Source organism: Cavia porcellus, unplaced genomic scaffold (genome assembly GCF_034190915.1).
Source record: "Cavia porcellus strain 051 isolate PalLab524CR breed Dunkin Hartley unplaced genomic scaffold, mCavPor4.1 scaffold_10, whole genome shotgun sequence".
NCBI classification, from domain to species: Eukaryota; Metazoa; Chordata; class Mammalia; order Rodentia; family Caviidae; genus Cavia; species Cavia porcellus.
This window is the reverse complement of record NW_026947493.1, coordinates 31,690,326-31,705,038: the sequence shown is the minus strand read 5'-3', so window position 1 is coordinate 31,705,038 and position 14,713 is coordinate 31,690,326. Positions and strand designations below refer to the sequence as shown.

Genomic DNA, 14,713 nt, shown 5'->3' with positions numbered 1-14,713 from the left:
TGTGTTTGACAGTGGCTTGGTGTCTAGTCCTGGGTCTGGGAAACATGTTCAATTTGAAACCTAAATGCTAAAGGATACCATGGTGCATGGCAGATCTTTATGTAATTTCCAGTACCCTGCATGTGATGTTAAAACTCTGTCTCTGCAGAGGAAGCAACTGAAGCTCAGCAGAGCTGCCCACGCTTAGAGCAGGGGTTCCAAAACCAAGTGCCTTGGCCTCTTTGTGCTTCCCTCATCACCCCCGAAACTGCCTGTGGCGGGCCTGCGGGTGTTGCAAGGGATTCTTCCCACATCCAAGCCATTTTCTGTGCCATCTACGAAAGCCATCTGACTAAACATTTCTGTTTTGTGAGATGAAAAATGGGTCTATTGATGACTATACATGGACACGATAATTTAGTACATGTGATAAAGACAAGCAAGGCTCAGGAGGGGTCAAAACAGAACATAATGCCAGCTTAATATCTTTTTCCAGAGGGAAGAAAAGACAAGGGTCCAGGCTCTAGGGGCAGGAAGGTAACATAACAAGAAGGTGTGAGTGGAATGCGGGGAACTCTGGCTACCTGGAGAGTACATGCCAGACACAAAGTGCTGTAATTGAAATTTTTTTTAGACCTGTTAAGACCATCAGCTTGTAAACTCTGAAAGCACAAAGAAAAGCAGACAGGTGAATGATTAAAGCAGGAAAGATCCTGATTACAAGCAGTCTTCAACTTCTACAAATAATTCAAACAAGTACTTAGGCTTGTCTTATTAATAAAAAGTTTGACATTTTTGAAAGGCAATAACATATTAAAAGCTAAAATTAGAATATCTCTTTCTATGCTGAATGGAGTAGAACCTTAGTATAAAAATATCACTTGTGTAAAGTTGGAATATGTCAACAAGATAAAAAGTAATGTGCAGGATATTTTCTTTAGAAACTTATTTTAAAAAAGCCTAATTTTTGTTCCTTATTCTTAATGAGCAAAGACATCTTTTAAAAAGGGAAATGATTTTTTTTATCTCAAAAATATTTTCCATTTTGAATACTAGGCATATCTTATTTACAGGTCATGGTAGGTAATTTCCATCATTTGGGCTTAGAAATAAGGCGTCTACCTATAAATTGATCAGGCTTACTGGGAAGATAATGTTTGAACCAGTACTGAGAAACTGCTTAAAGGGAGCTAGTAATTAACAATGATCTCTGTAACCACTCAGCCTGGTCATACAGCAGTTCTGTCACTAATTCTTGGTCTTACTCAGTTCCACTACCCACCAAGTGGTGACTGCAGTGTGACAGGGTTAAATGGGACATCTGTGTAGAGGGCTTACTGCATGGAGCACAGTTAAAATGTACAAGTGCCAGCTTTGATGACGACAATGATGATTTCTTGCTAAACATCCTTATCTGTTCCAGTCAACATTCACTTCTATGCAAATTTATGAAACCATTTAACTAAAAAGTATGCAAAGAACTCCTAGAGTTTTGAGGATCAAATTCTAGTTGGGGAAAGAGCAATAAGCAAATAAGTAAAAGAGAAAATGCAGATAGTGATATATGGTGTGCTGAAGGTAAAAACAATAGTGTGACTTGAGCATTGAAGATCACTGATGACTATAGACACACATTCGCCACTACTAAAAATAGATGTAGAAATACACAATTCAATTAAAATATTTTACAATTCATACTGATATATATATATAGCTCTTTACTGTTGTATAAATAGTTAATATTTAAGTATGCATTTATAGATTTTATTTTGCCAATAATTTTGTCTTTTTCCAAATATAGATTTAAAAAATACTGATATTAAGTAGAGTATTATTGCAATTTAAGGTTTTTCAAAATTCAGGAATGTATGCTGACACAGGTACTAAACATAATTATAAAGTTAAAATTCTCTAACAGAAAGATATGAGACCTCCCTGCCCCAGTGTCCTCTTCATATCCCAAAGGAGCCATTTAAACCTTTGCATTTCTGTGTGTATGCCTCCTACGTGGACCACCATCTGTTTTATTCACATCAGTAAAATCATACTGAGATAGCATTAGGTTTCCATTTCCCACTGCCTGACATGCTTGGAGACCTTTCTAGACTGTCAGCAACAGAGCAGGTCAGTCTGCACAGCTGCATTGTATCTGCATCAATTGCTTAGTATATGCAAATAGTTAATCTCTAGGTTTTGTTATTATAACTAATGTGGTCACAAATATCTAAAGGAGAAATGTAAAGTTGGCATAAGTCAATCCTACTAGATCAATGCTATTATCATGCTGACAAAGTATATTTTTCAAAATCAATTTTATTTTATTATGTTACAGTTCTTAAATGTTGGTAAAAATTTCACAGAAAATTAAAATTCAGTCTATGAATGATTTGTAACATCTTTAACATATTTCACATATACTGATCAAAGTCCACTCTAAATTCCTTACACATTTGACATTTTTTAAAGAAAGAATGTGATCAGTTACTCTTTTTTCACTGAAGATATGGAATGAGGATATAAAAATCCAAATCTAAGAGGAGACTTGAGTTTATTTTGAGTAATTATCAGATATTAGAACTAAAAATTGTGGCATTTATTTAACCAGCAATCAATCCAAAGCAAGCTTAACTAAAAGTTGGAGTTTAGAAAATAAGAAATTGCAGTACCTTAGCTTTTCTAAGTCAGAATCAAAATTCTTTCCCTTTTCTGCTTTGGAGTATATTATGTTACTCATAAATATGTAAGTATAACATAAGTATATGTTACTCATAAGTATATTATGTTAATCTTTCATAAGGTGGAACCCAAATAAGAAATTCTAATATGGACTTCACTTATCCCAAAGATAATTAGCTGATTATTTTATGTTTTTTCACTAGATGAGTTAATTTACCCATTTGCAATTGTGCTAGGAGGTAGAGATATCAGTCTTATTTTAAAAAGGAGTAAAAATCTAACAAGATCGTTCCTATGGAAAGAAGTGCACTAGGGAAAACTGCCTTCTAATTTTTAAGCAAATTGTTAATCTTGATTTGTGCTTCTTGGACTACTGCATCTTGTCATTAGTCGCTGAATGCTCAGCTTCAATATCCAGACCTGCTTCTCTGGTTCAGTTAAACTGGGGTCCCATTAATGAAAATAAGCCCATCAGGTTCCACAGTCATCTGTAGCTAATGGTCATTAGCTAGCATGCACTGGGAGCTGACAGCCAACAGCAGCAATGTGTAGCTTTTTGGAAACACAGTTATTCTTTAGTTTCGTTAAAAGCTCTTGATTAAACTATGATTTTCAACAAAACACATCCCAAAACAGCTATGTTTTAAGGTTTTCTTGTTTTTTGTTTTTTTTGCCTTGTGTGAAAATGCTAGAAAGCACTGATAGGAAATGGCTACGTCTTTGTCTAGAGGTCTCAGAGGTATCTCTCAGTATGTACATATATAACAAAACATCACAATTTACATGAGCACTACACAGTCAATTATAAGAGCACACATTCATTTTCTCATGCAATTCAAATTTCATCCTGGGGAGTCTATTTTTTAGACACAAAAATAAGTAGTTCAAATAAAGAAGTATCCAGTTTTTTTCATATTAAAAAGTCTGTTCTTAGGCATATTTATTAGTTACTCTTTTTAAATGATATACTGAGAACAATAATTATTACTATATTCACTTAAGATAAGCTTTAACGTCTATGAATTTCATTAGGAGCAACTGAAAAGTATTTGTAAAAAGGGAACCAGAAGTGCAATGTATGTCCATGTAAACTTAGCTGCTGTAAGTGTGTGAGGAGACTGGCCTAGTAAGAACAACCATAAACCCCAGGGTTATAAATGAATGCCAATACAAGGCAGAAGGATATGTTATTAGATACAAGTATTATATATATGACTCAGTTTTACTGTTACTATGCAGTGATGGCCTATTTCAAGAATTTGCAAAGTATATATTAATATCCCCATCTGAAGTTGGGTTCAAATGTGTCCAATGAAGAAGTTTGTATTTAATTAAAATATGGAATTAATGATGAAACTAATATTTGAATTCTCATTGAATCTCATACATTTTAAAAATTGTTAAACTTTAATTTTAAAAAGTTAAAATATGTTTCCAGATTTATATTTTCATTTAAAAGCATAATTAGTTCTTAAAACATTAAGCCACAGGGATAAGAGAAAAACAAAAACATTGATAATCACAAAATTATATGCTTTATAGCTCAGTCATTTATTATTGAAAGCTGTCACAGCATATGAGCTACAGATAAAGTATTTATTACTGAAAATATTTCTAACTAATTTTATTCTGTGGCAAATCATTCTTAAGATTGAATCGTGACCCCAAATGTCTATCATGGATATATAGATAGTGAGATGATTTTCATCTTTTATGTATTTTCTAAATGTTCTTTAATGACCATGGATTGTATATAACCTTTTCTCTCTCTTCTTATATATAATACATTTTATATATATATATATATATATATATATATATATATATATAAAATGCATGAATTCTCATTATTTTCCCTCTCTGCCATCAAAGTTGGTAACTCTGAGGTAGGTGGTGGGCATAAGAGGGTTGCTCATTCATATATTCTACTTTTCTGTAATTTTGGAGGCCACAATAAAGAGTAAAATATGCTTATATAGTCTTCTTTCAGAGTTTATACTTAAGTAGTTACAAAATTGGTTCAATTCTCTAGGAACATACAACCTAGGCCAGTAGTGGCAAAACTAAGGTACACATTATTTTTCTTTTAAGATAAATGTATGAGTTCTTTTCTAAACTAAAACCTCAGTATTTAACTACAGTGCTTCACTTTGTGAGAAATAAATGGGTTTTGGGTTGTAGTTCTGGCACTCATCTCTAAAGAGTTCATCACTGACCCTGAACATGTCTGCCAATGAAGACGGAAAATACTCTAAGGATAAATAAACAGGGAATAAATACAGAGAATAAATGAGGTCACTCTTGCAACTTTCATCCCTTGATCCTAGGTTGGCCTCCATAAAACCCCGACTGCTCTCTCATCCCTGTCTGCTATCTGAGATTCCACAGGTCCGGCCCGCTTTGTCCGTGTGTTTCAGGTCTACTGCTCTTCTCTTTCACGGCCTCTCCTGGTCTGGGCTGGGCTGCTGTAAAGACATGCAGCAACCCCTGGTCTCACCTAATTTCAATGTTCACCTTGAATTCTGGTGTAAAATTCAACTTCTTAAGAAAGAAGCTGACATCCCTGTATTTTAGGAACATAAGGCATACTTCAATCCTAACCCCCACCCCTCCTACTGGGGACTGAATCTAGGTCCTTCACACGGAGCTACATTTCCAGGCCCCAGGCCTTTTTAATTTCAGGCATCATCTTGCTAAATCGGCCAGGCTAGGTTTGCATTTGCGATGCTCCTGCCTGGGTTCCCAGAATGCTGAGATTATGGGTGTGTACTGCGATGCCCGGCTTCCAATCATAATCTAAACACAGCTCCTCTGTCCATGCACGCCATTTGTGTTAAGGATGCCATGGCAGCCTGTCCACACATCTCACTGTCTCCTTGTTTTTGTTCACTTCTCTGCCCCATTCAATACTTCCATAAATCTCAGTATGAATTAAATACTTCAAAGATCTGTTTCTTCTTCCATTGTCTGTTCTGACTATAACCATTTGATCTTGCTCTAAGTCATCTCAGTGCTTGTGTCATCTGAATCACACAGTTTTTGTGGGACCGAGTGATCCAATGGTTCTCAACCCTGGCTGCATATAAGATCACTAGAGGAGTTAAAACCAAAGAGCAGAACAAAATAAAACAAATTCACTCAGTGCCAATTAAATCAGAATCTCTGGGAGCAGGGAATAGATATCAGAAAAATAATGGTTTTTTTGTTTTGTTTTTTATTTTTGGAGGCAGGATCTCTTATGTAGTCTGGGCTTAAACTCCCAGTCCTCTTGCTTCAGCCTCCCAGGTGGATTAAAGGTGTGTGCCACCATGCCCAGTTAGGAAAAACAATTGTTTTGATACTAAGTCCTTTAAAAAATGTCCCAGGTGTTTCCAGTACACAGGGAGCTGCAGCACTGCGGCCACTTATCACGCATGGGGACAACAGCCATGACGTGCTTTGTTTGGTTTGCAGAATGCTGATGAAAAATTTTACACAATGCTTTTAAATTAGAGAACTGATACATCTTCTAATGCCCTTCTCCTCGGGAAAGATGTCACAGCACTGGTGACACGCAGCTCCCTTCCTACGCTAAGAATCAGCTTCCAATGGCCGCAGGCCCTTACCACTCCTAACAGCTGACCACAGGGTGCTGTGTTAACTGCTGGCTCATGGATCATTGGCGAAGTCTGAAGCTGCTTCAATCCAAGAACCACTTCTCTGACGTGCTGTCTCTTTCTTCCCCACTATCTCTGGCCCTTCATCCTCTGGCCAGGCTGACTGCTGAAGAAGAAAATGTTTCTACATGTCAAATATTTGTGCGGGAGCCAGATTACTCATTTATTTATCTTCTGGACCCCAGTATGATTTGAGTTAGCAGCCGCATGGCTGGTGGACAGTGAATACTACGCTAAATGCTAAGACAGGTGTACAATGCCTTCTTGGCAGAAGTCATGACTTATTGGGGAGGGGTAGACATATTATGCTTTTAACTCAGAGGTCCAATGCTTACCTGATTCTGCCGATCGTAGAGGGTGTCCTCCAAATTTTATTTCAGTTTGGCGAAGTTTAGTCATGTTTAGCAGCTGCGTGACATGTGGAACATCTGTTGTTAGTTGGCAGCTTCGCGGGATGATGTCTGTGGATTCATCTGCTGGAAAGGGAGCACTATAGGCAGCTGGAGATAAGGACAAATGGTCACTATCAACCTGTAACTTATTTTTGTCAAATGGACATACTCTATAAATGAAGCCACTACAACAAAACATTTTAGAGTGCAGCTCTGGATGAGTTACCCTTTAAGCCTTGATTTTCAAGTCTATAAAATAAGCATGGTAATTTTACTATTTACTTCCAATGGACTTAAGACAGGCTGTAGACAGGATTAAATGAGACAAAGCATAAGGCATATGTAGTAAGTTCAAGGAACTGTGAAATAAGTGAGAACATCCACTGTAAACAGTTTATATTTACTTTCTTTTTTTTATTTAAAGAGAAAAAAAGGACATAAAAAAACAAAGCAGTAAAAGGGTACAAATAATACAGTATTTCAAGAAAAAAAATTATACAGTAAGAAATCACCAGTTAATAGGTTACATATTATCTTCCCAGGAACAGCTGTCCAAATTACAAAATTAAAGCATATAAAGTGGACATTCATAAAGTGAAATTGGAGACAGTTCCGTTCAATGATCCAACAAAAGCTCAGTAATACGGTTTTCCATCCTACACATTCGAACGTACCTGAGGTTATATCCCTTTAGTCCACCTTCCTTTCCTCTCTTTTTTATAATAACAATTAGACTTTTTGGGTTTTATTACTCCCACGGTTCTTATTACTTTTTTTGAAGAGAATAAAACCAAATGTGACTAAGCAAAACAGAGTCAGTTAGAACAGAAGGGTGGGCATAGCACATGATGTAAAAATAGAAAACCAGGTGATCAAAAGTGGTTACCATTGTGCCTCTTGCTATTTTTAAATTGAGTTGTCTATACCATCAGGTATAATAGAATTGATCAAAACAGCACAGAACAAGACCAATAAAACCTACACTGAAGACCTTGCAGGACTTCAAAAAAAGGATAATAGTCAAACCATAATGGGCATCATAGTATATCTTATTGCCTTCAAAGTGGTTGCCTATACCCTCAGACTCGATACTATCAAACAAAATAGAATATAGAATAATCAGACAGAACAAGATGGGGAGAGCAATACTGGGGTTCAAATCAGGTTAATAGGAAAACCAAGAAAGTTACTATAATATGTTCTGCTATTTTTAATTTAGTTTTCCCTTAATTAAAAAAATGAGAGAAAATAGATTAATTTTTAAAAAATGGGGGAGATTGAGATAAGAGAGGACATTGTAACAGAACAACGCAGGGCAGAACTGAACCATTCAAGCATCATTGTGTTTCACCACCAGATAATCTAACATAATAGTAGTCGCCATAGTGCCTCTTTCCTTGAATTATTTGAGTATAACTTTGTATTATATTTACTTTTAATATTAGATGTGTGACTTGAGAGAGCTATACCTAACTGGTATATGCCAATTAAGATTTCTAGGATATGCCGTATCAGTAAACATTGACATTATTGAATAATTTAAGGGGCCATAGCCACTGAACAGGTAAAATATAGTTTTTAGTCTTCTATTTTGAAATTATTTCAGAGTTAAAAAAAAGTTTTAAAAAGTATAATTTCATAATATATATGGCATATAGCCCCTTCATAATTTCAGCACTAGGGAGCTGAGGCAGGAGGATCACTGCAAGTTTGAGACCAGCCTGGGCTCCAAAGTAAGCTCAAGGCCAGTCTGAACTGCATAGTGAGATCCTGTCTCAAACACACACACACACACGAATATATATAAATATCTATATATCTATATATATATCCCCTATACCTAGCTTTACTTAATGCTAATGTCTTAACTTTGAGTACTTTCTAGGGAAAATTAAATACCTTTAAAATTATAAATATAACTTCATAAATATAAAATATTATTGAAATTATGGTATGTTATTTTAGTTTTATTTCATTTATATTGATGAGAATACTTTGGTTTTTTTTTTTTAGCAAATTTTCTGTTTAACTCATTTGATTATTAGTGCATTTTATCCTATTTATTTGTATGGCCTCTTTTATTGTATATATATTATCCCTTGTCATCTGTAGCAAGGACAAACAAATCAGCATTAACATTGTAGGAAGCAATTTTAGTACACGATAATCTCAAAAGCCTTAGAAACATCCACTCCATTTTACACAGTAATTTCATTTTGAATCCCTTCTAACTTAGAATATTTACCTACTTACAAAAGATCTTTGTAAGTAAGTATTTATAATTTTTGTTTGAGACAGGTTCTTTCTATATAGAAGTCAGAATGGCCTTGAACTCACTATGTAGCCAGCTGGCCTCAAACTTGCATCAATCCTCTGACTTCAGCCCCCAAGGGCTGAGATTACAGGACTACACCACCATGCCTGGCAGGTATTTATAATTTCTGAAAAATACACATTTTACATTTTCAGCACTTCTTTAATGGGATAGGATACTAAAGAATCAAAAGAAACTGTATTTATGAAGGTGTCTTAAGGCTATGAGAAAGTTTCAAGGTACAATTTAGATGAAAATAAGGGGTACAAAATTCTATTCATACAGAAAAGAGATCTATAAAGTTTATATACTGGAAAAGACTTGAGAAGTCCTGCACACCATCCTGAGCCCCGGGAGAGTTTAAGATCATCGCTCCCAGTGGTCAAGGATGTGCCCAGCTTCCAGCCACACTAGACTGGGCTCTGCAGGTTTCAGGTCGGCCTGGGTCATGCCCAGTGACCTTCTTTCAATCTGAAGGGAACTTTGCTGCTGGAGGAGGAAACTGGGCTGCCGGTGGGAGTTCCTGCTCACCATCCTGGAAGGTATTAGATCATAGCGCCCAGCTTCCAGCCACACTAGACTAGGCTTGGAAGGTTTTGCGGCCCAACTAGATTACACCCAGCAACTTTCTTCAATCAGGGGAGTTGAGAAAATGTAAAGTGAGTTCCAGAGTATTGGTTGTTGCCCAAGGAGAGATTTGGACCATTATCCACAGTGGTTAGGTGCCCACCCAGCTTCCAAGAACACTGGAGGTGGCATGGCAGGTCCTGTGGGCCTGACTGGAACACACTTAGCAACCTCCATTCAGCCCCAGGAGCCAAGTGCATAGGAGACATTTCCAACATGCCCAGAGGAAGCCTTGGAACAACACTTGAAACACAGAAATACAGGGAAATTACAAAATGCAATCTCAAACCTCCAGCCCATCCCAAGAAAGCCTAGGAGCCATGTAGATAGAAGAAAACACATGCCATACACCTGAAATACTTGAAATAACAGCAACTGAAATAAAGAAGCAACTCCAGGAAGCTTTAAAGGAATTCAAACTAGAAATAATCTCCCAGATAATACAAGAAATGATAAAAGTAATGAAAGAGATGCTGAACATATCTAAAGAAGACACAGCTAAAAAACTGGAGGAACTAAACAGAAAGATAGAATCCCTAGATGAATAATTTAAGAAACAAAGAGAATACATGAAGCAGATTCAAAGAGATATACAGGAAATCAAAAATTACATTGAAAGCTGTCAAAACTGCCTCAACAAAAATGAAGATAAAATTTAAGACCTCGAAGACAAGACTGTAGCTGGTGAACAGGAAAGGAAGATCTTTTAAAAGCAACAAGGAATCAAGAAATAACAATTCAACAGTTGCAAGATGATGCAAAGAAAAACAACAGAAGATTGATAGAGATAAATGAAAAAGAAGGGAATAACACAAGTGATATCAAGAGGCTATTTACAGAAGTAATAGCTGAAAATTTCCCAAACATGAGAATGGAAACTGACATTAGGATTAGTGAAGCCTATGGAACCCCAATAGCCATAACCAAAATAAAACTACACCCAGACATATAATAAACACCATCCCAGAAATCCAACATAAGAACAGAATATTAAAAGCTGTTAGAGAGAAAAGACAGATTACCAATAAAGGAAAACCTATCAGAATGACAGCAAACTTCTCAACACAAACAATGAAGTCAAGAAGAGCATGGAGTGAAGTATTTCAGATCCCAAAGGAAAATGATTTCCAACCTAGACCGATGTACCCTGTAAAATTCTCCTTCAAAATGGATGGAGAAATAAGATATTTACATGACAAAGGACCGCTGAAGAACTTGATGATCACCAAGCCAACCCTGCAAAGAATACTGAAAGACAGTTTAGACACCATAGGAAAAACCACTAAGCAAGGCAGACAATTAAACAGAATGGAAAGATAAAGATAAAGATGTAACTGCAGAAAGATAACATGCCAACAATAAACCAATATATAACTATTATAACCATTAATGTAAATGGTCTCAATTCACCAATTAAATGAAACAGGCTGGCAGAATGGATCAAGAAACAACATACAACCATATGCTGTCTACAAGACAACCATCTAACCCAAAAGGAAACTCACAGACTGAAAGTCAAAGGATGGAAAACAATACTTCATGCAACAGGAACTGAAAAAAAAGCAGGGGTAGCTATTCTGTTTGCAGACAATGTGAAGTTCAAACCAAGAATGATCCTTAGAGATAAAGAAGGTCACTACATACTGGTTAGGGGAAAACTTCAAGAAGAAGAGATAACAATCTTAAATATATATGCACCAAATTCTAGAGCATCCAGTTATAAAAAGCAAATATTAATAGAAATGAAAAATCAAATTAGCAATAACACAATTATAATAGGAGACCTTAACACACCACTGACACCAAGGAACAAATAAACCAGACAAAAAATCAGCAAAGAAATAACAGAACTGAATCACATCTGTGAAAAATGGACTTGATAGACATATACAGAGTCTTCCATCCAACATCAGAATATACATTCTTCTAAGCAGTACATTGGACATTCTCTAAAATAGACCATATACTAGCCCACAGATAATATTTCAATAAATATAAAAGAATTGAAATTAACCCATGGATGCTATCAGATCATAGCACCATGAAACTAGAAATTATTGATAAAAGAAACTACAAAAACCACACAAATATAGAAATTGAATAATACACTCTTGAGCAATCAGTGGGTTACAGGGAAAATTAAAGAAGAAATTAAACAATGCCTACAAGCAAATGAAAATACAAATATACCTTACGAGAATATGTGGGATGCAATGAAAGCAGTCCTCAGAGGAAAATTTATTGCACTCAGATCCCACATCAGGAAAATAGAACGAATACAAATAAACAAATTGATGCTAACTTCAAACATCTAGAAAAAGAAGAGCAGGTCAAGCCCAAAGCCAAAAGAAGGGAAGAAATTATAAAATTCAGAGGAGAAATTAACGCAATAGAGACAAAAACATCCAAAGAATCGATGAATCAAAGAGTTGGTTCTTTGAAAGAATAAATAAAATTGATAAGGCCCTCGCCAACCTTATTTAAAAAAGGAAAGAAAAAGCTCAAATTCATGCAATAAGGAATGAAAAAGGTGAAATCACTACAGACTCTGTGGAAATACAGAAGATCATCAACAACTGTTTCAAAAACCTCTACTCAAATAGGTTCAGTAAAACAAAAGAAACGGACAGATTCCTTGAAACATATACACTACCAAAGCTGGGTCAAAAAATGTAAAACTGCAGAATAACACAATTTCTATGAATGAAATTGAAAATTAATTAAGTCCCGACCTACAAAGAAGAGTCCAGGCCCAGACGGATTCACTGTGGAATTCTACAAGAAATACAAAGAAGACTTAATGCAGACACTCCTCAAACTCTTCAATGAAATCGAAAGGGAAGCAATTCTTCCTAAGTCATTCCTGGAAGCAAATATTACTCTAGTACCAAAACCTGAGAAAGACTCAACTAAAAAAGAGAACTACAGGCCAGTCTCCCTAATGAACAGAGATGCAAAAATCCTCAATAAAATATTGGCAAACAGGATGCAGCAAATCATCAAGATTATACACCACAACCAAGTGGGATTCATCCCAGGCATGCAGGATGGTTCAACAGACGTAAGTAAATAAATGTAATCTACCGTACCAATAAAGCCAAAAGTAAGAATCACATGATCATCTCTATAGATATGGAAAAAGCTTTTAATAAGGTTCAACACACATTCATGCGAAGAACCTTACAGGAAACTGTAATAGATGGTCTTTACCTCAGTATGATAAAGGCCATCTAGGACAAACCAATAGCCAGCATCATATTAAATGGCTAAAAACTGAAGACCTTTATCTTAAAATCAGGCACAAGACAAGGATGTACCCTATAACCACTCCTATTCAACACAGTACCGGAAATACTAGTCAGAGCAATTAGACAAGAGCGAGAAATAAAAGGGGTAAAGACAGGAAAAGTGGAAGTAAAATTATCATTATTTGCAGATGACATGATACTCTACATAGAAGACCCCCAAAACTCCATTGAAAGACTCCTAGAAATAATAAATAAATTCAGCAACGTAGTTGGATACAAAATCAGTACTCAAAAATCAATATCATTTCTATACACTAACAACAAAATCACTGAAAGAGAAATAAGAGAAGCCACACCCTTCACACTAGCATCCAAAAAAATGAAATACTTAGGAATTAATCTCATGAAAGATGCAAAAGATCTATATAGGGAAAATTTTAATACCCTGAAAAAAGCAATCAAAGAGGAACTCAGAAAATGGAAAGACATCCCTTGTTCATGGATAGGAAGAATAAATATTGTGAAAACGGCCATTCTCCCCAAACTGTTACACAGATTCAATGCAATCCCAATGAAAATGTCATCAACATATTTCATAAATCTAGAGAAATCACTCTTAAAATTCATCTGGAACCAGAAGAGACCTAGAATACCAAAGGCATTTCTAAGCAGCAAAGGCAAGGCAGGAGGCATCACAATCCCTTACTTGAACTTATACTACAAAGCACCTGTATAAATTCAACATGATACTGGAATAAAAACAGGTCTGAAGATCAGTGGAATAGATTAGAACTACAAACACACTCAGCCACCTCATCTTTGATAAAGGCGTCAAACATGTACACTGGAAGAACGACAGTCTCTTTAATAAATGATGCTGGAAAAACTGTCTCGCTATATGCCGAAAACTAAAATTAGACCCATGCGTATCATCATGTCCTAAACTAAAATCTAAATGGATCAAATATATGAGTATTAAAACAAAACACTAAATCTGTTGGAAGACAAATTGGGTAAAAATCTTGAAGACATAGGGGTAGGCAGAGAGCAGGAATCAAACTGCATGGGAAATACTTCCCAGAATCAATAACTGGGATCATGTCTTAATAAAAAGTTTCTGCATGTCAAAAAATCTCCAGCATAGTGAAAGAAAACCCACAAACTGGGAAAAAATCTTAGTGAACTGTCCCTCACACAAAGGACTTTTGTTTAACATATAAAGAATTAAAAAAACATCAAACTCCCAAAATTCTAATCCAAAAATGGGCATCAGAGAGGAATATACACTTTTCAGATGAAGAAATACAAATGGCAAATAAATACATGAAAAAATGTTCTTCATTATTAGTCATTAGAGAAATGCAAATTAAAACCACACTGAGATTTCATCTCACTCCAGCAAGAATGGCTAGCATCAAGAAAACTACCAACAACAAATGCTGGAGAGGCTGTGGGGAAAAAGGAACTCTCTGTCACTGTTGGTGGGAGTGTAGACTGGTGCAACCACTGCGAAGGTCAGTATGGAGATTTCTCAAAGGGCTGGGATTGGAAATCCCATTTGATCCAGCAATTCCACTTCTAGGCATATTCCCAAAAGAAGTGAAAACATCATACTTCATATGTACACCTAGGTTTATAGCAGCACAATTTGTAACAGCCAGATCTTGGAAACAACCTAAGTGTCCAACATCTGAAGAATGGATAAAAAAGCTGTGGTACTTTTATACAATGGAGTACTACTCAGCTTTAAAGAATGGTCACATTGAGATATTTATAAATAAAATAGATGCAACTTGTGACCATAGTAATAAGCGAAACAAA

At 35.8% G+C, this 14,713-nt stretch overlaps 1 protein-coding gene across 3 annotated transcripts in view; it reads right to left on the bottom strand.

Moving 5' to 3' along the window:
* Cfap20dc (CFAP20 domain containing) overlaps nucleotides 1-14,713 on the bottom strand; it is a 274,176-nt gene that overhangs the window by 116,877 nt on the left and 142,586 nt on the right. For all 3 annotated transcript variants that reach the window (XM_063257179.1, XM_013144025.3, XM_023561671.2), the window contains one exon: nucleotides 6,647-6,811. In XM_063257179.1, coding sequence (XP_063113249.1) covers nucleotides 6,647-6,811 — 165 coding nt within the window. The remainder of the gene's footprint in view (nucleotides 1-6,646; nucleotides 6,812-14,713) is intronic.